The sequence below is a fragment of the Lathamus discolor genome, chromosome 6 (genome assembly GCF_037157495.1).
Source record: "Lathamus discolor isolate bLatDis1 chromosome 6, bLatDis1.hap1, whole genome shotgun sequence".
NCBI lineage: Eukaryota > Metazoa > Chordata > Aves > Psittaciformes > Psittacidae > Lathamus > Lathamus discolor.
In genome coordinates, this window is record NC_088889.1 from 86,125,076 (window position 1) to 86,150,716 (window position 25,641).

The 25,641-nt window shown below is 40.9% G+C and overlaps 1 protein-coding gene and 1 long non-coding RNA gene across 12 annotated transcripts in view; both read left to right on the plus strand.

Annotated features, from left to right (window-relative positions):
- Nucleotides 1-20,711, plus strand: part of SUN1 (Sad1 and UNC84 domain containing 1) — a 32,962-nt gene extending 12,251 nt beyond the window's left edge. For 7 of the 11 annotated variants that reach the window (XM_065684432.1, XM_065684440.1, XM_065684430.1 and 4 more), the window contains 21 exons: nt 3,566-3,763; nt 4,080-4,270; nt 6,013-6,039; nt 6,139-6,333; nt 7,976-8,098; nt 9,100-9,183; nt 9,506-9,616; nt 11,025-11,123; nt 11,803-11,896; nt 12,016-12,074; nt 13,257-13,396; nt 13,539-13,763; nt 14,245-14,331; nt 14,661-14,695; nt 15,583-15,718; nt 16,621-16,875; nt 17,231-17,315; nt 18,099-18,214; nt 18,694-18,861; nt 19,708-19,800; nt 20,250-20,711. In XM_065684432.1, the coding sequence (XP_065540504.1) occupies nt 3,566-3,763; nt 4,080-4,270; nt 6,013-6,039; nt 6,139-6,333; nt 7,976-8,098; nt 9,100-9,183; nt 9,506-9,616; nt 11,025-11,123; nt 11,803-11,896; nt 12,016-12,074; nt 13,257-13,396; nt 13,539-13,763; nt 14,245-14,331; nt 14,661-14,695; nt 15,583-15,718; nt 16,621-16,875; nt 17,231-17,315; nt 18,099-18,214; nt 18,694-18,861; nt 19,708-19,800; nt 20,250-20,363 (2,635 nt within the window). In that variant the 3' untranslated portion in view covers nt 20,364-20,711. The remainder of the gene's footprint in view (nt 1-3,565; nt 3,764-4,079; nt 4,271-6,012; nt 6,040-6,138; nt 6,334-7,975; nt 8,099-9,099; nt 9,184-9,505; nt 9,617-11,024; nt 11,124-11,802; nt 11,897-12,015; nt 12,075-13,256; nt 13,397-13,538; nt 13,764-14,244; nt 14,332-14,660; nt 14,696-15,582; nt 15,719-16,620; nt 16,876-17,230; nt 17,316-18,098; nt 18,215-18,693; nt 18,862-19,707; nt 19,801-20,249) is intronic. The other 4 variants (XM_065684435.1, XM_065684436.1, XM_065684438.1 and 1 more) reach the window with 4 other exon arrangements.
- A 623-nt stretch (nt 20,712-21,334) lies between these two features.
- Nucleotides 21,335-24,703, plus strand: LOC136017848 (uncharacterized). The gene is made up of 4 exons (XR_010614114.1): nt 21,335-22,094; nt 22,584-22,731; nt 24,041-24,137; nt 24,325-24,703. It is a non-coding gene; the product is annotated as an uncharacterized LOC136017848 (long non-coding RNA).
- Nucleotides 24,704-25,641: the final 938 nt, after the last annotated feature.

Consider the following 25,641-nt stretch of genomic DNA (forward strand, 5'->3'; position numbering starts at 1 on the left):
TCTCTATGAGCATATCTTAAGCTGTTAAATTGGCATCTGATTTTCTTTCGTTGTAGTATTTGTGATGTTTTTTTAAAGCAATGGACTTGTGCATGTAGTTCTGCAGAAAAAAGTGCAGGGAAGTTACATACCACAAAGCTGTTACCAGACATGGTTATATCCTATTAATACAATTTATATTAATATTTGATTGGATTACTGTGTGTTCATAACTGTTTGTAGTGCCTTCTGCTGTGTGTTTTTTCTTCTCCAGCTCAAATCAGCAAAGCATTAAACTGATACAGCAAAATAACCTTTATCCTCCTTAAAATGCCAGTCAGCCTTGTGAATTTCACCCACTTGTCACCGTATAATTTACACCCTTCCTTCAGGGTGATCTTTCCTTTTAGTCACTGTCATCCTTGAATTGTGTGGGTTTGGTCAATTTGGGTACCTTGACGCTTCTTTTTTTCTTCACAACTACGGATTGAATTGGTAAGAATTTGGTTTGATTTTTTTCTGTGTCAGAGCATTAAATCAGGGTGTAAGATTCTCCAAAATTAGTAAAATCCTTTGATTTTTTTTTTTGTTTTGGTTTTTTTTTGGGGGGTGGTGTTTTTTGATGTGTTCAGTGACGACTGGTGCAGTAGGTCAGGAGCTCAAGGTAGTGTCCTTGATCAGTTAATAAAAGTAATGCCATGATCAGAAAGCATGTAAATGTTCATGTATTGATTGTGTGCCTGCATCTGTGTTGGAAGGTGTCTATTTAAACGCAGTTCTCTAGGTATATTTCATTTATCTATTATTATCTTGGATAATGAAGTACAGTACTGCCCTTTTCATATCCTTATAAATGACAGAGTCCTCCAGACAAAGCTATAGCTGTGCTAAAATTGGCCTACCTTGTTCTCATTCAACTTCTAAAACTTGAAAATTAACTCACTGAAGTCTAGGACATTCTTATTCTGTAGAAGCTTGTGTGAAGGAGGTGTCAAGTTAATAGCGAAGAAGCTGGAAATGTAAGGCTTGATCCAGTCAGCACATCTGCCAGTAGCCATGGGAGCCGCATGTGTGGGAAGGAACCGGAGTCTGCACTGTCTGTGTGGGTTATCTGGGAGTGTAGGCTGATGGCATCACATCTTTACAATGTGTTTTTTGGTTAGGCATACATACGGATAGGAGTACCCTTAATGTACAGGTTAATTTATGTCCTATGAAAGGAAAGGCAGGGTTTTGGTTTGGGTTTGGGTTTTTTCTTTATTGTATCTTTTCTGTAGTAGAAAAAAGGCTGCTTTCCAAACTGGAAAGTGAGATGGCAGATTTGGAGACTTCTAGATAGTGTCCTGCCAACCTGGGACAGATAATTCACTTTCAGTGTGAAGGGAATGATTATCCTGCATAAGTAAGAGAGAAGGGTTCTTAAAAAGAAGAGATGATCCATGATTTTTTTTAAGACTGGTAGAGCCCAACTCCAAGGTATGTATTCAACCCCAATTGATGTAAGTGCTCCCTGAGATACTGAACAACAGCACATGTTCACAAATAGAAACAAATTGAGGCTGATCACAGCTGTTAGCTTGTCCTGTGGACTTTGTGTTCTTGTGAATCAAGTATCTGAGAAACACTAGGTGGAGATAAGGAAAAGCGAATGCATAGTAGCAAGTGTAAATAGCAAAACTGAGCTCTGAACCAGCTGTTCAGGGAGAGACTCTGTAGTAAACCCTTAAGGAGGTTTCTGCCTTATTTCCTCTCTCCCTTCCACCCAAATGTAAGCAAGGATTAATAAACATACTGTATATAGTAATGTATGTTGGGTTTGTCTCAGTGCCCTGAATGGGGTTGCACTGCATGTGGCAGCACTGGCAAGGCAGACCAGTAAGGTCAAGCAGGTAGTGCCAAGGACCTGCCATTAAACCTGTGCACCTCTGGGCTATCGAAGAAATTATGTTGGACAAGCTCTGGTTTGGTCCTGGTCTGCCCATTTGCTGCTGGAGCAACTATATTTTCCTGCAGTGCATTGTATGGGTTAGGTTGGGGTGTTTTAGCCAAAAGAAATGCAGTTCATGTGCTCTGGCACTGTCCCATTTTGCGTTACTTTGCATTATGCAGCAATCAAGAAACTCCCTTCAGAAGCACCTACCTTGTCAGAATTCAATTGCTGCTGTAAGGGCAGCTACTAGGCCTTCTGATGTTAACTTATTTGCATGCCAAAGTAATAACAATACACACCAATTGATTACTTCGTAAGGTTCTGGCCACTTTAATGAAGAAAATTATTTCCAATAAATTGTTTTTCCACGAATACAGGATCTAGTAGCTGTTTTCATGTATTTTTAAAGGGAAAGCTTCCATTTTAAATGGCAATTGTATAGTAGACTCATTTAGATATAATTTGCTTGCTTGTTTTTGTTTGGATTTGGGGTGAAGGACCTGCTATTGTTATTAATACCTTGCTCAGCTCTTAAAAAAAACAAATCCCCCAAAAAAACAAATGAAGAAGAAATTAACCCCCCCCAAGAATATTGAGGAACAGCTGTTACAGCTCCGTATGTCCCTGTGGTCCAGGAAGGGACAGACTCTGCAAGAAAGCTGGCCTAGAACGCTTGGAATTTGGTTACTGTGGGTCACAGTGCTGAGGGGGGTCTAGAACCTGATGTCCTGCTGCCAGCCACCTCATCTCTGTTTTCTAACTGAATATTTCCCTTGACTGTGAGTATTCTGCTTTAGGCTAAACTTCCCTTTTAGTATATGTACTTCTTGCTGACTCCTTTGTTTAATCTGTTTGTGTTTGCCTTGTGTTGCTGCTTTGTTTTCATTTTGAGTGTTCATGGGGGTTCTGAGAGAATCATGTAAAAGTGTGGAGTAGAGCTCCTGAGGTAGTAATTTGAATCTTCTCTACATGCAAACTTGCTCTGTAAAGTAAAATTGATGAAGTACTCAATTTTTTTAATTATTTGTTCAGAGTTAAATATTTTTAATTATTTGCATTAAATTAATAAACCTTGTGAAACTACTTTTTCTAAAAGTAATGGTATTTAACCTAACATAGCTGAAGTAGGGGAGTCTTAAGTTTCTTAAAGAGGGGGAAGTTCCTGCTTGTTGGGAGATGGGAATTTTGGAGCAATGTTGTGTGTATATCTTTGCTTCTCAAAACAGGGGATTGGCAAATGAAATAAAAAATAAACTTTGACTAAAAATGAGTATTTACTGTGCAACTTAGAGTGCATCATGATTTGTAATTTGCTGCTAGGTGTGTCGTGTATGGCTTCCTCTCTCAAATTGGTCCCCAAAGAACAAGGCTGTGTAACAAATGCTTGCTCTGGCTAAACTTCAAACATAGTTTTCATAATGGTTGTTTCTTTCTAACTGTGATTTCCTTTCAGTTGTAAAACATGTAATGTGAATTGCTACAGATAATCTTGAATATCTATGTGCTTCTAAATTACTTGGGTTATGTGGTATATCTTGTGAGAATTCTTCCATAACTCCCAATAAACTGCTTTTAATGGAAATGTGGATTAGCTTGAAGGCACGTTTGCTGCTAAGGGAATTCTCTCTTACTTTTCTTACTGTTCTTACTTGGCAGTTCAAGTTATTCTTCAGATGCTTTGGACTTTGAGACAGAAAACCAAATAGATCCAGTATTTGATTCTCCAAGAATGTCACGACGTAGTTTACGGTTAGCTTCTGCAACACTTAATGAATCAGATGATGCACGAAACCGTGGCCTCCATGACAGCTCTTACTCTGCTGGAAGCATGTCTTTCAGAGAGAAGCCTTCCAAGTAAGCATTTTTTATCATGATGGGTTAATTTATTGGTTGGAGTCCTGGGACTTCCTGTTGGAACACAACTGTACAGTCATAGGTTACCTATTCTGTTTTTCTCAGTGTTTACTGCCATTCTCTGGAAAATACTTAGTATGTGGTCTGCAGTGAAGTCTTGGTAAAAGTACAGATGCTTGAAGGGGAAGATTTTTCTTCTAAACCCGATTTGTCACATCAGTGTTGAAATACCTTGACTGTTTTCTTATTTCTGTGAGACTCACAGAAAGTTGCATGTTTACTGCCACATCTTACTTGTCTTTGCTTTGTTTCCTAGGGTGGTGAAGGAACATAGAAGTGTGGCTAAACAGTCTGGCAGCGAAAGATTCACACCAAGGAAAAATCTCTCCAGCTCTTCTGCATTAAGCCAAAGCAGCTTCAATAGCCATGGCAGTGATACATTAATGGTATCCGCTGTATTGGAAGAATCTTCAATTCAAGAGCAGACAAAAATTCATCATTTCTGGGGTAGGCAATTGATTGCTATTGCTTGTATCCAACTGTGGAAAGTGGCTATGGTTTGGTATGTATGAATGTACGTTCATATCTTCCCTCTTTTCCATACCCATTTTTCCATCCTAACCTCAAATGTGTGCATGTGTTTAGACTTTTGCAGTAGGTGTCTGCTTGCTCAGATGCCTAATGGAAATTCACAGTAAGTGTAAACTTGGATTTATGGGCACAGTCAACATCAGGATACCTTGCCCAGGCAACTTCATGTGGCAGGCCAACCTAGGCAATTTTGTGATGCAGTACCATAGATTGTACAGATGTGATTATCTCTTACCACTACTTTCTTCAAAACGCGCATGAAGTGCTGTCGTTAAAGACTGGTAACACGTAACTTGTCTCTGAAAAGCCAAAGGAAAAGCATTTTCTCATTTGCTTTTAGGCAGAAGCATGTTTCAACTTAGTATATGTCAATCTGAAAGCTTCAAATTAGAGGCACTAGGGGATCTCCTAAGAGGGTTTTTGTGTGGCTGGCTCATTTGGTTTTGTAAGTATATACAAGTATACTTTTCTTAAAGTATACTTTTACTGGAACCTACTTTCTTAATTGAAGAGGAATATATGCAAGTTGGCTACAAAAAGAATTTTTTATGTAAAGTGTCCTATGAAAGACCAGCAACTTATTGTATCTCCCATTTCAGACTATTTGTTTCTACTTGTCATGGTTTAAGCCCAGCCAGTAACTCGGCACCACGCACCCATGTGCTCACTCCTCTGTTGCCCCCTCCTCCAGGTGGAATGGGGAGGAGGATCGAAAGAATGTAAACCCCACAGACTGAGATAAGAACAGCTTAATAAGTAAAGTACAATATACTACTACTACTACTACTAATGATAAGGGAAGTAACAAGGGGAGAGATTATAAAGCTGAAAGGGGAAAGGAAAAAAGCAATAAACACAAGTGGTGTACAATACAATTGCTCACTGACCACTGACCAATACCCAGCCTGACTTGAACAGTGAACTGGGCCTTCCGGGTAACTCCCCCCAGTTTATATCCTAGGCATAACGTGCTGTGGTATAAAATACCCCTTTGCCTACTTTTGGTCAGGTGTCCTGTCTCTGCTTCCTCCCAGCTTCTTGTGCCCCTCCTCACTGCCAGAGTTTAAGGGATTGAAAAGCCTTTGATCGGGCTAAACATTACTTAGCAACAGCTAAAACATTGTGTTATCAGTATTGTTCTCAGACCAAAGCTGAAACACAGCACTGCACCAGCTACTAGAAAAGAGAAAAATAACTGTTACAACTGAACTCAGGACACTACTCAGTACACTTGTGACCTTCCCAGAGTCTGAAAGTTTCAGTCTTAAAACACGTTGTAAACTTCAGATTAGCTTGCTCTTAAAATGGGACCGTAAAATACGGTAGTACAGAAGTAGTTTACCAACCAGCAGAAATGGCATAAGCTTGTAATTAGCTTCTTTAAAGTCACATAACCTAAGAAAAGGTGTAATTATCACATTGTTTTGTCTGCCTTTTCCATTGTAGAATGCTTTTCACTGTTACTGTCCTGTTTTAATGTCTGAATATATGGATCTGGTCATGTGGTGGACAGCAAAATATGTTAAATGCTAATTAAAAAGTGGCTTTTCTTTGCAGTCTTAAAATTAGTGGCACTTTTAATTTGACTTCATGGCAATTATTCTAGTTGATGATGGGATTTCTTCATATTTGAGACCAATTTCTTTTTTCTTTTGAAGGTCTTGATGATGAAGGTGACCCTAAAGGTAACTACACTTTTTTTTCTACTTGAATTCTCTTTAATCGTAACCAGAGACGGCAGTACTGATGTTGATGCACTGAATGTTTTACTCTTGGTTTGTTAGGTAGTGGTACTACACTGCTTCAGGGACATGGCGATATAGCAACATCAGAAATGCAGACCACAGTGATTAATGGCTATACTTGCAATGAGTGCAGCATGCTTTCTGAACGGAAGGAAGTTCTTACAGCACACTCAGCTTCTCGTGTGCCATCTTCAAGAATTTACTCTAGGGATAGGAGCCAGAAACATATATCTAGTAAGTTACCTTCTCTTGTGTTTTGTCTGGATATGTTTTATCTACATCAGTTGAAACTTTTATGTACCTGTCAGCTTTTTATACATGATTATCAGATTTTTTCAATGCTTCTGAAGGCATTAAATTTCAAAAGGAAAATGCTGTGGTATCTTAACAAGTTTTATTTCCACAATGATTTCGAACACAATGGGCAGTTCCAGCCAGCCCTGATCACAAGAGTCTTCTCATCTGGAATCAGATCTATCCATGTCTGTCTAGGAAGTTTTTGGTCAGAGTTTTAAGATAAAAACTTTTCATGTGTTGGTGCGTTTCTCTTTTATGTTATTTGTTATATGATGTAAAAGTTTCAAGACTGAGCAAAATTATTGCTTTGCAGTGTTTCTGCTCTCTAGGAAATCTCAGAGATATACCTTCCTGCCTTCTGCTTTTTTAAATACGTATATCCTCATTTAACCTTTTGGCTTCTAGAAACACTCTTGTAAGCTGCACCTCAACTGCTTGGAAAATACACTTCCTAGTGACTCCACTTCTACAGCTTGAAAACAAATGAATCTGCTGTACATAAGGTTCTGCCTTTCCAAGACAATCTCCATTCTGTGGGTGGTTGTCTTCAGTGTCTTTACTGTGTCTGCCTGCCTCTTACATAGCAACTTGAATTTCTTGTTTGTTGTTTGTGGTAGTCCTCAGTTACCACAAAGTTTTCTTGAATGGCCTTGAATTAAAAAGGAGCTAATTTTGGGATTCTTGAAGTATATTTTTAGTAGCAAGAAATTTGTTTGCTTTAACTATAAGGTGTTCTTTAAATGCTTTGAGGCAAGTATTTATTTTGGTTAATACATAGTACAGGCAAGAATTCTTACGGCTTGGCATAATAAACTGCTTAAAGTGATACTGTATGAAGAGTTTTCTTGCTCCTGAGTTTGCATTGATGTAGGAGAATTTTACAAGGAGCTCCTATTTGTACGTTCCTTTGAAGTTTAACCCAGCAGTTTGGTTCATACTGGCATTGGGAAGGAAGGGGAAGCAGAAAAAGGGGCACATAGTCACGTCAGATTTATTTGCAATGGGGGTGATTATGGGAAACCAGCGAAAGTACCAGCAGTACAAAGGTGGACTGCAGCTTTGTTCCTGTGGCTCTGAAGGAGATGTCTATGTCTCTAGCACTTGAGGCAGACCACTGTACTTACTTCCTTCAGTGTGAAGGCTGAGGAGAAGGAAGAAAGTCCTCACCCTTTAAAATCCAAAATAAGAATGTAGTTTGTCTCTTTGGAGCTTTGATCTATAAAATCAGGATCTGCAGCTCACAACATTGAAAAATCCTGAGTTCTGTAAGCAAGAAATTCATTGCTGTTTAGAGATCTTAATTCTCACTAAGAAAAGCTGTTCTCGCTGAAGCCATACATCCTGTCTTGAAAGGGTTTTCCTTTGAGTGTGAAGTTCTTACAAAAGCTTTGCTGTAGTATCTAATACCATCCAGACTTCTCAAACCATGCTTCCTCAAGTTTCATATACCTGGCTAAACAGGCTTTCCATGTTTGATGCTCATTCTTCCACAAGCTGATGGTCACCAGAGAATGGAAGTACATCATCTTAACGGAGGTGAATAATTTGTATTCACACTGGGTTGTTTTTTTTTCAATAGGAGGAACCTATTTCTACATGAGTAAGATTCTCCGATTGGTCAAACATGTTGCAGCATCTTTTGCATCACTGTTGGTGCATCTATTTCAAATGGTTTTGCTGAAGCTGGGTTATGAATTCAGAGGTACCTTTTCAGTTGTCTTTCTTGGTCTCTGCACACAGCCACAGTGTGTTTTGGCTTCATTTCTTACAGTCTTCATCTCTGGCACTATGGTATTCTTTTTCTATAGTCTTTTGGCTGGCTCCCGTCTTTTTCCCTTTTTAAATTACTATATAACTATCTCAGTTGTGCTACTCTTTTCATGCTTTCCTTCTGCTCTGGAAGTATCAGGATTCACGTATGGGAGACCTATTACAGTTAAGATGCACATGTTTATTTTTTACTTGGAAGCGGTAGAAGGAAATGTTTAAATTGAGAAACTTAAGCTGGTTTTAAACTGTTTGGTGTGATAGTGTCAAATCCAAACTTTTCAGCGTCTTTTAAGTTTGGACTGTCTTGTTACCCTTAAGCCCCACTGTGCACTCAAAGCTTGATTAGATCTGTCTTGCAGAACTAATATTACCATCATCCCTCTGCTACTCTAAAGCACGTCTTGTTTTCCCTGAAAATATTCTTTGGTGCTTTCTCTTCTGTAATACACAATCTACAAGTGAAGTTAAATTGCCATAGGCAGGAGGTAACCAATTTTTCTGTTTGATTAAAACTGTTCTCTTTGCCTCAGTGCCTTATAACTTGCTTATGCTCTCTTCTCAGTCTTAAGATCTCTGGTAAAACCAACACAAAGATGTGGTGGTTGGCCCATTTGAAAGAATGATGGGAATAGGGACTCGAGATTTGATGAGTTTTTACTTGTCTTTCGGTTTTGGTTTTGTTTTTTTACTAACTTTGCTCTCTGAAAAGAAGCAGAAAGATTATTTTTTTTTTTGTACCAAAAGGCCCCCTGATACTTATAGAAGAAAAATTAAGATTGCACAGAGCAGTCTTCTTCCTTGATCATTTTTCAGGTCTCCTGTGAGTAGCGTGGCTTTAATTGTGAACTAAGCCAGTTTAGCTAACATCCACATATATGAAATGCTTCGAACTTGAGAATTACATTCCACGTATGCTTTTTGAATGTGTTGCAGCTCACTCGGACTACTGTGGAAGCATGAATGTGAAGGGGTCTTACAGAGAAGATAGACATCTTGGTGTAACTCAGGAATCAATATGTAAGCATTCTTGATGTTGTCTTTTAACCTTGGGTAAAGCCTTGGGCTAAAAGACAGGTTGTTGCTATAACAGATGCCCCATTACTGTATGGAAACTACAAAGTAAATGTTTGTTTTGGAACTTAGATGTTTGGGGGGAGAATGGTGATTACCTGGTGTACAGTAGTATTTCCCCAAGCAAGCTTTATGCCACTGAAGTTTACTTAGTGGCTTTTAATTTGATAACGAATAATGTGAAATAGACTTGTTTTGACTTACCTTGTAACAATCTTCATTTGATCCTGGCTTTGTCCCATTAACTGACTCTTACCACAACCAACAGGTGATGACTGTAAGGGGAAGAAAACCCTTGAAACACACATCACAGACCACATGCAGTCCTCATGGGCTGAAAGGGTAGCAAGGACCATTTGGCACACCTTTTCTTATGCAGGTTGTCTTGGACCTTTTTTATTTTGCTTTTATTTTGCAACACAATCTCACAATACTAATCATACGTATTGTTCGGGGTTGGGTTGGGTTTTTTTTTCCCTATCTTTATCTATCAAAGTAGAAATGTAAGCTGTCTAGAAAATTAACTTACTTAACACCTTTCCTGACTGACTTCTTGCTCTTATACTGGCTTTTATAGAATCTTGGCAGACTGCTTACCTATTAGTAAAAACAAGGTGGAAGGACAGCATGCACCTTGTATGTTAGAGAGAACAAATCACATTGTTAATGCTCTCTGGGGAAGTCTCAATTCAACAGGTTGAAAAGATGCCTTAAAATGACAGTAAGGTAGAGGTATTGGTATACAGATTATTTGAATAAAGGGGTTTTAATGTCTTATTTTTGTTCTAGTGATAGTCAATTTTTACAGGAATCTTCTATAGGGATAGAATCTTCCCTGTGAGATGAGCGTTCCCTAGCTTGAATGACAGAGGCATCAAGGATCTATTTGGGTGCTCTTTGTTCAGCAAAGGAAAATGATATGAGACACTTCAGGCACCTAAATGCTTTGCAAAATATTGGGTTGGTATATCTATAATCCCTCAGATAAACCCAGACGTATCTCCTGATTAAAAAATGTAGGATTATTTTCTAAATGTGTCCTATGTAGTTTGTTCTGTAGAACGAACAGTGCTAGTCCTGCATATAGTAGTTGTTGGCTTCAGTGGGCTAAAACTTAAAGCATTCCCTTCTAGTTTTTGGAGTAGTTTTTTTGTTGTCAGTTTTGCTCTATAAGAGAATCAGAACTGACATGCTGAAGATACTTGGGAACATTCACTTGGAGTAGACTGCCCATAACTTCTAATAGGGATTATTTTCTATTATTCGTATTTCTTAGACATCACTGTTCAATTCACTAGGATTTAAAATTTGTGCTTATTCCCTCTTCTACATGTGAACCTAGATAATGAATTTGATGTATAATTCAGAACAAATAAGATGCTTTCAAAGTAATGATGTGATTCAAACTCCTTTTTGTGGCAGTCTGGTTTTTTTGCCTTCTCTGTCACACTTAGCATGGCATTGCTAGTTAAACATGATACAAAATGTAAACTTTGCTGGCTTTGGAAAAGTGGTGTTTAACTGCACAGCTGCTGTTGATCGTTCATCTCTGTGCTTGAGAATTGTTTCTGAATTATGTTGGTTTTACTTGTCTTCATATTTATTAGTGGCTGCTTTGCTTTTAAAGAGTGAAGAATCAAGTTTGTAGATTACTGAAAGGTGTGGATTAGAATGATGCAGAACATGTAACGGGCAGGGGAGTGGGTCTTTGTTACTGCATGTACTGCAAAAGACCTGTAAACTCATTTCTGTATGTTACCATGTGGCATGAATTTCTTATAATCTAGGTTATGTTATGCTTCATGGGTTGCGGACAGTGGGAACAGCAGGATGGCTTGTGTCTCAGAAGGTGTTGTCTCTACTTTGGCTGGCCATTCTTTCTCCAGGTTACTGTCCTTACCCGTGTGTGTGCACGTTGCCTGTCCCTTTAAGCAAACTAGGCATCTGCAGTGTGTGGCTTACACTAATTCCACTGTGCTTAGGCTGTAGCTTTTGTACTCAGCAATGAATGTGCTACTTCAACTTTTCTTTTTTTAAAATTGATCAGATTATGCTTAATGAGAGGTCTGTTTCTGTTCATAGGCATAATGGGAGACTAACCAGACTGTTTTATGAGGGAATGAGCGTGTGAAGAAACGAACGAATAGCACAGAATATGGGGTGTCAAGAATAATGGGGTGTTTGGTTTGGTTGTAACTTCCTCTCTTGGCATTCTCAACAAAAACTGGTGCTGCTGATCTGTACGTTTCTTGAAACATGCTGAAGGTCTTCAGCGTGTGGTAACTTGGATTCAAATATAATAGTGAATTTCCAGCAAGACTGCATTGTTAAGACAAATGAGCATTTTGTCTTTTTGCATGGCTGTTGGTTTTGTTGAGCATCTGATGTTACAGCGCTGTCAGACTTGTGATATGCAGATGTTAATAAGCTGCTTGTGTTGCCTGCAGTCGTGCATTTCTCTGCTGTGCAAAGTTTTCTTGGCCACAGTCGCATGTCCTTCTGCTTGGTTTCTTTGAACATGTGCCATACTAATTACAGTTCACACTGTCACTTCTTGTCTTCCAGGGATTGCAGCTTCTGGCATATTCAGGCTGCTTAGAACCGCATGGTATCAACTTGCTACCCTCACATCTTTGCTCAAGGTGTTTCTTCTTGGAAGGTATGTATCCACTGAAAAAAAATTGTTTTGTCAGCAAATTATTTACCCAGTTCTAGTATAAAAGAGTGAAATATGGTAAATGTATTCTTTCTTGTAAACTTTCTTCCCCATTTCTCTAGATGCCCTCCAAAGGCCTACAAGCTGTTCCTGCTCCTTATCCCACTCTTGTTTCTCCTGGGTATGTGAAACGTTTACTTATAGTACAAAGTAATCTATGCCTACTACTCCAAAATAGTGTTTTTAGTGGAACTTTTGGTTCACAAAGATACAGAAGCAAAACAAAGCAATCTGTGAATGGGGCAGCACTTTGAGCTTTCCAAACACCAACAAGTCAGTGAGCTTTCCCCTTGCCATGAAAGGAATACCTTTGATTTAATTTCCTAGATCTCTTTAGAGAGAGAGGGTGGGCGAGCAAGTAGATGCACTGAAGTCCTTTTTTTTCTTGATCTCCCCAAGTAGGACTAGCGATGGAGTCATAAGGAGTAGGCTGTATACTGACTGCTTTGGTTCTTGCCCACCTCTATGAAAGTGTGGTTAAGTTCTCTGATCAACTCATCCTGAGACTTCCCTTTGCTCTAGATCGTGTTTGAGTTGCTTAAAATAGTGCTGTTTAGGCTGGTTACATGTCAGTATTTCAGGCAAGCTGTCTATTCTGTTTGAATTCAAGAAGCTCAAAATACTGACCAGAAGTGCTGGGCTGTTTCTGAAAAGCAGATTCCTGCCTTTGCACACCCTAAATTAGGTATAGCTGCTTTTGGCCCAAGAGAAAGTTTGTCAGAATCTTACAGTGGGCATTCAAACCTCCTCTGTGTTAGGGAGAATAAGAAAGGAGGAAGTTACCCTGTGTTAAAAATGATGCTTCTTCTCACTAAGATGCTGCAAGAATAGGTGTAATCTTTGCAAAATGCTCAGTTGTTTCCATGGGAGCCTAAGTTTCCTCCAACTTGTATTCAGTGTTATGCAATGTGGTATGTAGTAAGTAGGGTAGGAGGCAAGATATTTTCTATTGAGGTAAAAAGCAATATTTATATCTGCCTTTGGGGAGCATGGCCAGTCTTCATTAGTAAATGGCATCTAGGTCCCAGGGAAGCAGTAGTATGAGGTTAAAGTTCTATCATGACACAGAAGTGCAAGCTGCCTGCCTTCCAACTGTGTGAGTGGTATTGGTGGATGTTCCCTAATATTCTTGAGTGCTTGACTTAACAGTTTTAAAGCTGATTATATAGACTGGAGTAGTGTCTGTTGTGCAACATCCATCATGTGAAGTTAAGGTAGCTTGTGTCCTTAAGTAAGAAAGCCATGAGCAGTCTTAAGGGAGAATTTTTTATATCATCCTTTTTACTTTTTCTTTTGAATCTAGGTGTATGGTACTGGGGGTTTAATGACTTCATTTCATTATTACCTTCATTGAACTGGACAAGACATGATAGGCTGCAGGGAATACGTGACCGTGTTCATGAACAGCAGGATGATTCTATTAACTCTGTTCAGCCTCCAAAGGTAAGGAAGAACTTCAGTATCTTTTAAGACTTCTTAACTCTCAAGCCTTCAATGTTTTGCAATAACTACTTAATACACAAGTAATGTAAATATATGTCATTTTTATATGTTTAACAAAAATGAAAACCTCTGTATACCTTAGGATACCATAAGCATCTTTGATTCTGCTTACCTAAGTGAGCTGGAAAAGCAAATGGCCTTTGTGTCTGACAAGTGCCATAAGAATGAAGAAGAATATAGTAAATTGATGCTTCTGATCCATAATCTTCAAGATCAGTTTGCCCAGATGAGCGACAAAAGTGAAACATTGAAATTAATAAAAAATGTGATTGGTCAACATCTTAAAGACATGGAAGCAGAGAAAAGGGTAAGATAATCAGTTATTGATACTTTCTAATGCTGATCAAAGTATTCTGATTTAATTACGTAGATTTTTTGCAATTTGACTTGAGGATTCTTTTTCTGTTACAGAGCTAACTGATTGGTAGTAAATGCCAGGGAATAGTCACTGGCATTTGTTCCTCCTTCGTTATTGCTGGAAAAGAATTAATTCCAGATAGGTGCTCTAAAGTAGAATATTTCATTGTTGAAGAGCAGGTTCATCCTCTTTTCAGATGGAGAAAGAAGGACTGGTAACAAAGAAGAGGTTTTCTGGTAAACTTCCTTTGTATAACCTCCAGAGCTGCTAGATCAGGCCTTCATATTTATTACAGATTCTGTAATTTCTCACTGTCCCCAAGGATAAAGTGCTTACGAAGTGAAATAAAAATTCTTTGTAGAAAATCTCAATTATGCTATTTGTGCTTGAGAAGAAAATACACCACCTTTCTTTTTCTCTCCTTTTTAAGACTGACTTCCTGGCTTTACATCAAGAACATGAGTTGCGCATTCTGAAGCTGGAAGACCTTCTTGAAAAGCTCTTAGCTGAATCTAAGGTATTGAAATTAGTTGCAATTGTAACATGGATAAAATAGACAAGGTTGTTTTTTCTCCCTTGTTGGCTATCCCAAAGCCCAGTTTGCTTTACTCCAGCTATTGCAGTCTTGAATTCTCAAAACTTGTGTTCTTCCTCTCCTTTCTTGGAGGGGGTTTCAGTCCAAAGAGTGAAATTATTCACTTGGCCACTGAGGCAGGTTCTCTTTGAAATAAAATCGTACTCTACAGAGGCACAAACATAAATGTCATTTTCATTTAACATTCTTTGTCCTCCTTCTGTCACTTGTGTTTCTTTTTATATGTTAAAACTAACTTTGGTATTTTTTAGGGCATCCAGAAGCATCTGGAGGTAGCCAAAGCAAGGTACAAGCATTTTTCAGTTGCATTTTTCTCTTTCAATCCTGATGCTCATTGATGGTGATATGCATGTTCTCCTTTGGAAGACAACAGTCCTTTTCTTTGTGTCAGTTAACTGGCCTTAAGAGTTTGTACTGTTGGTGGGAGTACTTCTCTCTTAGAGTCAGCTTTAACTGTGATGGTGAACATCAGCACAAGGCCCACTTCCAGTGGGTGAGCAATTCTACAGCTACATTATTGACTAGAGAAAGCTGTTAATATAGAAGAGAATAAGTGACTTCTCATCCTCTTCTAAATCCATAAGATCTTTTCCAGAAGTGTATAGTAGCTGCTTTTGTTAGGCTTTTTATTTAAACTCTTGAACTGTATCAGTTTTAACCTTTATCTTTGTTTTTCATTTGCCAGCTGTCCTACTTCCTACTCACATAATACCCAGATAAAAACAGCAGCATTTCATTAAGCAGTTTTCCCATTGGGAAGAGGAAAAGAAACACATATTTGCCTAATCTCCCTTTAAATTAGATCTAAATGTAAAATGGCTTTGGAATGATGGCTGATCCCTTCTTCCATAGCATGCACTGGACACTGATCTATATTGGTCCTATGTGACCTGCTACTTAAGGTCACCTTGACACCTCCCTCTAAAGTTATTCTGGTTGAAGTAAGTTTAAGTCATCACTGCTGGATTTGTCTGCAGTTTAAACATTCTTTTCTTTGAGTATATTAATCGTAAGTATGCCTTAAATAACATGCTCAAGGAACTGCAAGCTCACAGTGTCGATCAGGGTGAATAACTGAACTTTGTATTAGATGAGTCTGTTCTCCCACCTTTGGAATTTGATGGAATGATTCAAACTCATCTTTCCTAATCGCTGACTCCTTGTTTTTGTTAGAGAGGATGATGCGCAGAGTCAAATTTTGGCCAGAGTTAAAGAGCTAGAACTAGAGTTGTCCCAGATAAAATCAGAGGTGTCAACTATGGAAAGTGTGAAGACGAGTTGTGGGAGAATAGATGCCATTCACGAAAAAGTAAGTTCTGTAACTTCTGTAGCTGTCCCAGTAAAACTTGGTACTGCTTGATTTTGTTCACTCACTCTTGGGAAGTGCTGCAATCAGTAATATGGGGGTAAGATTAATTTTAAAGAATGGTAGCAGTGCTGTGGGGTGGTTTTTTTTCCATAACTGCATAACATAGACAGGAGGTTAGGGATTGTTTTCTACAATGGCAGGGTTTTTGCATTGAAGATTTGATGCAGCAGCAGTTCTATGTACAGTACTTTGCTGTTCTTACTGTTTCCTAACACATGAAAAGGTGGAAGAGAGACTTGCATAAAAGCAAGTTCAGTTTGTTATCTGACAGTTCTTTTAAAAGATCATGCTCAAGTTCTTTAGAAACCTGTTACATGGTCTGAGTAGGATATAGCCTAGTGAATACAACAGTAGGTATTGACACTGGATTAGCAATTTGGACCGAAATACCATCTTGTGCTAACACTTAAATATGATCTGGCTGTTGCACGTACAATTGATGCATCCCATGAGGGAGTGATTAAGTGATTCTGTGAACTAGTCCTAACAAGTGCACTGCTCCCTTTAAAGTGGCCACAGTGCTGCCTTTGAACTGTTCCAGTCAACTTTCTGTAGTTGGAAGTGCTGTTCAGCTGCTGATGTGAACTGCAGGGCTTGCCTGGGCTTTGTTAGTTGTGCCTTGTTCACCAAACGAACAAAGCATCCAGATCTCCTGTAGGTTCCTCTGCACACCTGATGGGTCTGTCATTCTAGCATAAGTCAGTGTAGTTAAAACTCATGTGAAAGCTTGAATTACGTCTGAATGTATGTATTGATTTCACATGTGCCTGTTCTATACAGTATTACTTAATGGCTTATGAAGACTAGTAATTTCTATTATAATTGTTAATGGCTTCTGCTAGGTAGATGCACAGGTTAAAGAATCTGTGAAGCTGATGCTTTTTGGTGATGGACAAGAAGACTTTCCTGAAACACTCCTCCAATGGCTTACGTCCAATTTTGTGAGTAAAAGTGATCATCAGACTGAGCTGCGGGATCTGGAGTTGCGGATCCTCAAGGATATTAATCTCCAAATGTCTGCTACAAAACAAAAACTAACACCTGAAGTCATAACGAATGCTGTGACCAATGCAGGGATCTCTGGAATCACAGAAGAGGTAAGTTTAGGTTCTGAAATGTTGAACTAAAACTGTAAAAAGCCCTTTTCTAGGCATTTTGTGCAGCATGACTGTCACTAGAAATGTGATTTTTAAGAGGTGTCAGGAACATGAACTGAAATTGGGAGAAGTACAGAAAATGCTTTATCAAGGGTATTCTTACAGCACTGCTTGATGCCTGCTGTGAATGATTGTGTTTTCAATTTATGTTACCTTGAAAACTGAAGAATCCCCAGAAGCAACTATACCAAAAAATGCAGGTCTGGGTCATGGGAAGCTGTGGAAAAGAATGCAACTTTTGATGTTATTAAAATCTTTCTCTTTCCATTCTCTTCTTCTGTATGTGCACATTTAGCAAGTACAGATTATTGTCAACAACGCACTGAAACTCTACTCTCAAGACAGGACTGGCCTGGTGGATTTTGCCTTGGAATCTGGAGGTAAAGAGTAGAGGGAACACCATTTCTACAATTCATGTTATGTACAGTGTTTACTGAAAAGTCTTAAAATGTAGACTAAAGGTTAGTAGAGCATCCTTGTGTGTTGCCTGATCATCAGTCTACTGCAATCTATGCCTGTTGTTTACAGGCTTATATATCAGCCTAGGTATGCATGCTTAATTATATATATAATACTTATATATATACACACTAGATACTATAATTCTTTTCAGCATGTATGCAACTGGGAATAATCAAGAAGCACAGGTAGGAGGTGGGATGCACACACCACTGAAGTCACTAGGGAAAAACAGTGTGGTTTTCAGCCCTCCTAAATGAAAAGCCTTTTAACGTGTTCTTAAAATAACATTTTACTTCATATAATTTATTTGTATCCCCAGAAATTTTTTAGGCTTAAAACTGAAAGAGGGCAGATTGCTATTAGATATTAGGAAGAAATTCTTTACTATGAGGATGGTGAGACCCTGGCACAGGGTGCCCAGAGAAGCTGTGGCGGCCCCATGCCTGGCAGTGTTCAAGGCCAGGCTCGACGAGGGTTGGAGCAATCTGGTGTAGTGGAAGGTGTCCCTGCCTGTGGCAGGGTGTTGGAACTGGGATCAGCTTTAAGGTCCTTCCAGCTCCCACCATTCTGTGATTTTTATGAATCTTTGATAGGTTTTTTTCTGAGGAAAATAACTGGTATATTCATTAAGCTTTGTACATATCTCTGCCTTGAGGAGAAATGCGTAATTATTCCTGCTTACCTGATGAATCTCCTCCTAGGTGGCAGCATTCTGAGTACTCGCTGTTCTGAAACCTATGATACCAGAGCAGCAGTGGTTAGCCTCTTTGGAATTCCTCTGTGGTATGTCACTCAGTCTCCCAGAGCAGTGATTCAGGTAACAAAAGGCTGAGTAAACAAATTCAGCAATGTTATTCTGTTGTGTTGTTTTTAGATGCTTGATGTTTCTGTTTGTAATATCCAGGGGGACATGGGTACTTTGAGCTATGTTCCCAAGAGTGGGATTCTTCTGGTAGTTTCTGAGCACTGCTGAAGTCCTACTCCAGCAAAACTAAGACCTTCATAGGAAGCTTGGGCAATGCATTGGACTTGTGCAGAGTGTGAGCACTAGGAGGGTTCCTGTTGAGAAGTAATCTCAAGGTGGTCTTAAGCACTGCTGGTAGTTCCGGTGGATAGGCTGTCTTCCTGAAGAGTTCTACCAAATATATTCTGTTCTGCCACTTACTAAGGCTGTCCCTAATAATTCCAAATTCATTACAACTCTTTACTCCAAAAAAGCCATTACAAAAAAACTTGTGGCTATTTTGCTGCTGTTCTTGTGTCCCACCTTGTTCTCTTTCCCTTCCTCCTGTCTAGCCGGATGTGTATCCAGGAAACTGCTGGGCTTTTAAAGGATCACAGGGGCATCTTGTCATCAGACTTTCGATGAAGATCTATCCAACTGCCTTTACACTGGAACACATACCAAAGACCCTTTCACCAACAGGAACTATCACCAGTGCTCCTAGGAAATTTTTAGTATATGTAAGTGTGCCTCTGAACTTCAGGTGATGTTTGTGTGCATAAAGAATATTTGTGTTGCTTATCTTGGAAAGTAATGACTTGATGGAGGACAGCTAAGGAGATAAATGGTTTAGGACACTGCTCTTCAAATGGCTTCTAATTTTTAATGAGCCTGAAATCAGATACAAAAAATGTTATTAAATTAATTTAATTTTTTCGGTACTTTCTTCAGTAGTAAACACTTCTGGAGGGAGATGATGGGTTTAAATTCTGTAATACCTCAAAGAATGTAGTTCTTTCATACAGTTGAATTGTTCCATCCTTCCCCCTCTCCTCTCCCCCACAGTTCTGGCTCTTCATCTTATCCATGATGTAAAAAATCCATGATTTTTTTAAAATGGATTTTAACTAGCACTGCAGTTGCATAGGCACGATTCTAGAGCAAAGACCACAGGCTACATCAGAGGATAGTTGTGATAGCTGAGAACTTTTTGTCTAGCTCCTTCAAATGCTTAAACAGCATATGCAAGCTTCTGAATCTTTACTTCAGTCCTGTTTATAAACTTGATGCATCTTTTCTCATTCTGGTTTGTCCTGAGCGCTTTCTGTTATACACTGTGATAGTGGGTTTGCCATGGAAATGAAGAGGTTTGACAGTGAAAACACAGAAACATAGCATAGGTATTTGCAGTGCAGGGAATTTAAATGCAGAGCTGTGTGTGAACAGGCATTGAGTTACACAGGAAATATTCTGATCCTGGTTTAATCAATTTCTGAGTGCTGTCTGTTGAAACTCAGTTATATAGACATGCGTCTGGTTTTGGTTAGATAACAAATTTGATGGAAGCAAAAATCTTGTTGTTACAGGGTCTAGATGATGAATATCAAGAAAGTGGCACGCTTCTAGGGCATTATGAGTATGATCAAGAAGGGGAACCACTGCAGATGTTTCCAGTGATGGTAAGTCTGGATGACAGGATTTAAAGCATTGGGAGAAAAAGGCTCCTATTTTCTATGATAGTGCACAGTGAGTAGTGAAGGAAGGTGGCCTTGTGCTCTGTTGGGCACTGTAGAAACTGAGGCAGGAAGTACCCACCTACCTGCCTCAAAACCTCTGGTCTAAATACATGAAGAGGAAAGGTTTGTGCTGTCTGGACACAAATGGTGTGAAGATGCTGAACACAGGAAGTGTTGGCTTCATGCTTGTCCTGACTCCCTTCACAAGTAACTGGTTGTAAGGCTGGGAAGGTCCTCTCCAAAGTGGCAGGAAGTTGCCCAGGCATGACCTGGTTAGTAATGACAGTGGGTAGTTGCAGCAATCTAAGAAAGCAACTTGAGGAGTTGCAGTTGTCACCTGCTTGTACCACGCACCTAACTCTGGTTCGTGCGTTTGCTGTTTCTTTTCCCAGGAGACTAGTCAGAATGCATTCCAAATCGTGGAACTGAGAGTTCTTTCCAATTGGGGAAATGAAGAGTATACGTGCCTTTACAGATTCCGAGTGCACGGGAATGTTGCCCAGTGATCTACACTACAGCTGGGGTCGGGGTTCTTGTATGTTTTGTTCTCTATTTTGTTTTTTTCACTTGAGCTAGAACCAGAACTCATGGTTAAGTTACCATTAAAACCAGGTGTTTTCATGTTATAGGTTATATAAGATTTGAATTCCCCCTGTTTAAGTAGAAATTAGGTAGCCGACGTAGGAATATTTTGGATAACACTAACTTATTTTTAAGAGAAAAAAAAAGTAAGATAGGATTTTGTGCAATGTATTTTTGTAAATGCTTTTCAACGTGTCCGTTGTTCTTTGCTGCTTCTAAACTGTGACGGGATGCTATCAAAATGTTTAAATAAAGAGTTTTAATTTTTGGAAGTGCATGTACTCTTTGGACAAGAAATAAAGCTGTTTCGCCGTAGTTTTGGTCACTGGCTGAACCGAGGCCATGAGGGGTTGTAACACTGATGCCCCTGGCTCGTTTCCCAATGCAGTGCGGCCTCTTCCTCCTGATGCCTCCGTGTTGGGGCGAGGAGGGGGTGTCCCCACGGCCTCGCAGCCCCGGCTTTTCCTGCAGCGTTTCCTTCGGTGTCCCTGGCGCTGCCTGGCCCACGCTGAAGTGGGCGAAGCGCAGCCCGGGCTGGTCGTTGCCGGACGCTGTGCAGGTGCGGGCAGTTCCGAACCGCTGGCGTTGCTCTGTCTGCGTCAGCGCCGTGCCAACGCCCTTGCCCGTGTCGGAAGGCGGCGTGGAGGAGAACCGGCGCTGCAGCCTCCAGCACGGAGACCGGTAACGAGGGACACCGGATGTACCGGATGCGCTTGCTCAGGTACGGCCCGGACCGAGCCCGGCCCCTGCCCGGCGCGGCTTGGCGGAGCTTTCCCCCGCACTCGGCCCCGCTGCTGCCCGCCATTGGCCGCCGCTGCTGCCCATCTGCGTGTGCTGCTCGCTCATTGGGTCGTGGGGGCCGGGCTGGGGCGGGTACTGCCGTGGGGGGGCGGGTGAGCGTGAAGGGCTTTGAGGTTTTAGGTATGAGCGGTGCTGCGGTCAGTCTGCATGGCTAGGAAGAGGGTTTCCTTGCAGGCAACAGGATGAAATGGGGCTGTGAAACTTGTTTGGAAAGGCACTGGGGCCGAGGAGTGGTCCTGGGCAGTCTTGTCTGTCCTCCGTCAAACGTGTGTTAAATGTCAGCGCTGTCCGCAGGCACGTGAACGTGGTGGAGGTGATCTCAGCTGTGGAGTTGTACCTGGGACGGGCAGTGCTTACTCGTTTTAAACAGTGCCGGGCTGTACAACATTGCTCTGCTCTCTCATGAGGTGTGTGTTAAGCCTGAAATCCCGACTCAGAGCTTCAAAAGTCATGAATGGAGATGTCCTCCCCTCCTCAACCCTCAAGTACATGGAGGAGGAAAGATTACCGTAAGCCTGTCTTGTGTAGACCTCTTATCCCTGCCTGTGATCCACGGAGTGGGTGGGAAACTGCGCTTCCTGCCTGACCAGCACCAGTGAACAAGTTTTGTTCCTGGGCCGGTGCTGTACAGGCTGCCGGGTTGACCTCCAGGGCTGGATGCAGGATTGCAGGTGGGGGTCTCACTAGAGCAGAGTAGAGGGAGAGAATCCTTTCCTTCTACCTGATGCTCACGCTGCTGGGGATGCAGTCCAGCACTCGGGGGGTTTCTGGGCTCCTAGTGTATGCTGCCGGCTCGTGTTGGAGCAAGAGAAGGAATGCATCCAGGGGCTTTGCTGTTCTACAGCCATAACCGGGTAAGTCATAACTGGTTTTGTGTGTGTGGTTTGGGGCAGGCGCGAGTGTTATTCCAAGACTGTGAATGGTGAATTCTCGGTGGTAGATGTTTGGGGTGATTGCTTTGTAATCTTTTTAGTTTATCTCTTTGTTGAGCCTTTCTGCACAAAGAAGGATTATGCCGAACTGGAACATAAAGCAGAAGTGTTTGTGAGCATCCAAACATTAATCATAACCACATTTGGTTTCCTTTCCTGGAGGCTCAGCTTTTGGCTGTGAAGGAGTCAGGTCAATATTCCTGGCTGATAGATGTAGGATTGACTGGAAGCAGGAGAAGTGGCTCAAGTTCAAAGTTGCTCTTCTTTTTACGGTGGCTTTGGAGGCTGTTAAGGGAGCTTAAAGACACAGTAGCACTAAAACGTAAATGTCACGTCTTAAAGACGCATTAGAGGCAGCAGCTCATCCTATTTCTATTAATAGTAAAAATTTGTGAATCTTATTGCTTCCAGAAAACTTGGCTAATTTGTTCAGCTTAATGGATCCAAATTCTCCCGAAAGAGTGGCTTTCATATCCAAAGCACTAAAATGGCCGAGCCGGGGATCAGGAAAACTTGGACACCCAAAACTACAGCAGTTACTAGCAATTACCCTGTGCAGGTAAGAAAAATGAACTGGCTGTTCTGTGTTTTGTTTTGAAAATATCGCAAGTGTGATATTGTAAAAGAGCTGCTTTGGAAATAATCTAAGGAAGCTGAGATGGGAATGAGTGAATGAGTTCTGCTGTTACCTGATTTTAGCAATCACATCAGCATAATGTCAGAGGCATTCGATTGGCTACTGCATTGCCAGTTAAAAACGTGGTTTATTGATGGAATTTGGTGTCGAAGCAGTCAAGGTCAGCTCCAGGGGAAACTAAACAGAGGTTTCCCTAGCTGGTGATTTCAAAGTCTTGCTGTTGGGATTAATCAATTGAAACAGATCAACCTTAACCACAGTTTTCAATTTCTGTAGGCATCTATCCCACAAATCTGTTTTGCTGCTCTTTAAAGCAAGTGTTGTCTGATGTTACCAGCATCCCTCATCTTGACATTCGCTGCATTCCCACTTTTATTACCAGGGAATCATTGCTTGCTTTCTGGTCCCTGTTTTTTATGTTCTCGAATGAGCTCTTACTTGTTGAAGTGTGGCAGCAGTTGTTACGTATTCTCCCTGAATACATAATACCATTCAAAAGCTCCCGGGAAAGCTTTACAAGTGTTGGTTGGGTGGTTTTAGAATTGGATGGCACTCTGGAAAATGTGCCTAATTGTAACCATGGGAGTCCCTTTGCAGTTGGCTCTTCTGCTGGGGTGTGTATTCAGTGTGGGGTTTGTGACAGGAATAAATTAACCCATAGAAAATATTACAGGCTGATGTGAAATGAAGGGGAGTCCCTTGCTGCTTGGTGGATGGTGTTCAGAGGTAGTAGAGTAAAATGATTTGACTCTATATAAAACCTTTCTCAGGTTTCTCCTGTGTTAGGCTTTGGGCACAGCACAGCCCATGCTTTGCTTCCAAAGCAAAAGTCATTGCAAAGAGATCTCTGAAAGCCTGGCTACATGGGGCTTTTAGTTTTCAAGCTTAGTTTTTCTGGGTGCTGCATGACTCAGTTCCTATGGAAGCACTGTAGGACAGTGGTGATATGAGCTTGGCTCATATTACAGTAATGTTCCCAAGAACTCGGAAATTGCAGAAAACAAGATCATAAAGAAAGTTGTGCTCAGAAATAGACTGAGCTTCATGCAGTACTGAGAAGGGATCTCCAGCCCCAGCAGCAATACTGCTGAAATGCTGAGCACTCCGTGTTTCTGGTGACAGCTGCTTTACTTCAGTACTTCCAAACACAGGCTGAACAGTGCAAGGGCTCCTGCATTGGCTTTGTGTACTTCTAAGTCGTTGCATTACTTTTTCTTTCCACCTTTTACAGTATGATTTGAAACAGTCAACATGGACTTTTCACGTCTACACACGTATACTCCTCCCCAGTGTCTGCCAGAGAACACTGGCTATACATATGCACTCAGGTGAGAATTCTTTTCTTCTTGTAGAGAAACTGCATGTTCATGAATCGGAATGGGGAGCAGTACAGAAAATGCTTTATCAAGGGTATTCTTGCAGCATTGCTTGTTGCCTGCTGTGAATGTTTGTGTTTTCAATTGCTTGTACCAGGCACCTAACTCTGGTTTGTGCGTTTGCTGTTTCCTTTCCCAGGAGAACGGTCAAAACGCATTCCAAATTGTGGAACCGAGAGTTCTTTCCAATTGGGAAATGAAGACCGTACGTGCCTTTACAGATTCCGAATGCATGGGAATGTTGCCCAATAATCTCCTGCACTACATCTGTTTTCATATTAAAGGCTACACACTGAAGATCAAAATTCTCTTGTTTATTAGAAATTAGTTAGCAAACATAGGAATATTTAGAGTAAAACAAAAAAAAAAAAGATGTATTTTTGAATGCTTTTCAACATGGCTGTTATTTGCTGCTTCTAAACTGTGACAAGATGCTGTCAAGGTATTTAAATAGTTTTAATTTTTGAATGTTCACGTACTCTTTGGACAAGAAATAAAGCTGTTTTGCTGTACTTTTAGTCACTGGCTGAACTGAGATCATGAGGTATTTTATCACCTCTGTGCCTGGCAAAATCTTGGAGCACATTCTCCTGGAAGGCATGGTAAAGCACGTGAAAAACAACAAGGTGCTTGGTGACAGCCAGCATGGCTTCACTAAGGGGAAATCCTGCCTGACCAATTTGGTGGCCTTCTATGATGGGGCTACAGAACTGATGAACAAGGGTAGAGCAGTTGATGTCATCTACCTGGACTTGTGCAAAGCGTTTGACACTGTCCCACACGACATCCTTGTCTCTGAATTGTAGAGACATCAATTTGATGGATGGACCACTCGGTGGGTAAAGAACTGGCTGGATGGCCGCACACAAAGAGTTGTGGTCAATGGCTTGATGTCCAGCAGAGAGGTGTCCCTCAGGGATCGGTGTTGGGACCGGTCTTGTTTAACATCTTCGTCGCTGACATGGACTGTAGGATTGAGTGCGCCCTCAGCAAGTTTGCCGATGACACCAAGCTGTGTGGTCCGGTTGATATGCTGGAGGGAAGGGATGCCATCCAGAGGGACCTTGACACACTTGTGAGGTGGGCTGATTCTAACCTTATGAAGTTCAACCATGACAAGTGCAAGGTCCTACACCTGGGTCGGGGCAATCCCAGGCACAGCTACAGGCTGGGCAGAGAAGAGATTCAGAGCGGCCCTGCGGAGAAGTACTTGGGGGTGCTGGTAGATGAGAAAATGAGCATGAGCCAGCTTCAGTGTGCGCTCGCAGCCCAGAAAGCCAACCGTATCCTGGGCTGCATCAAAAGGAGCGTGACCAGCAGGGCGAAGGAGGTGATCCTGCCCCTCTACTCTGCTCTTGTGAGACCTCACCTGGAGCATTGTGTGCAGTTCTGGTGTCCTCAACATAAAAAGGACATGGAACTGTTGGAGCAAGTCCAGAGGAGGCCACGAGGATGA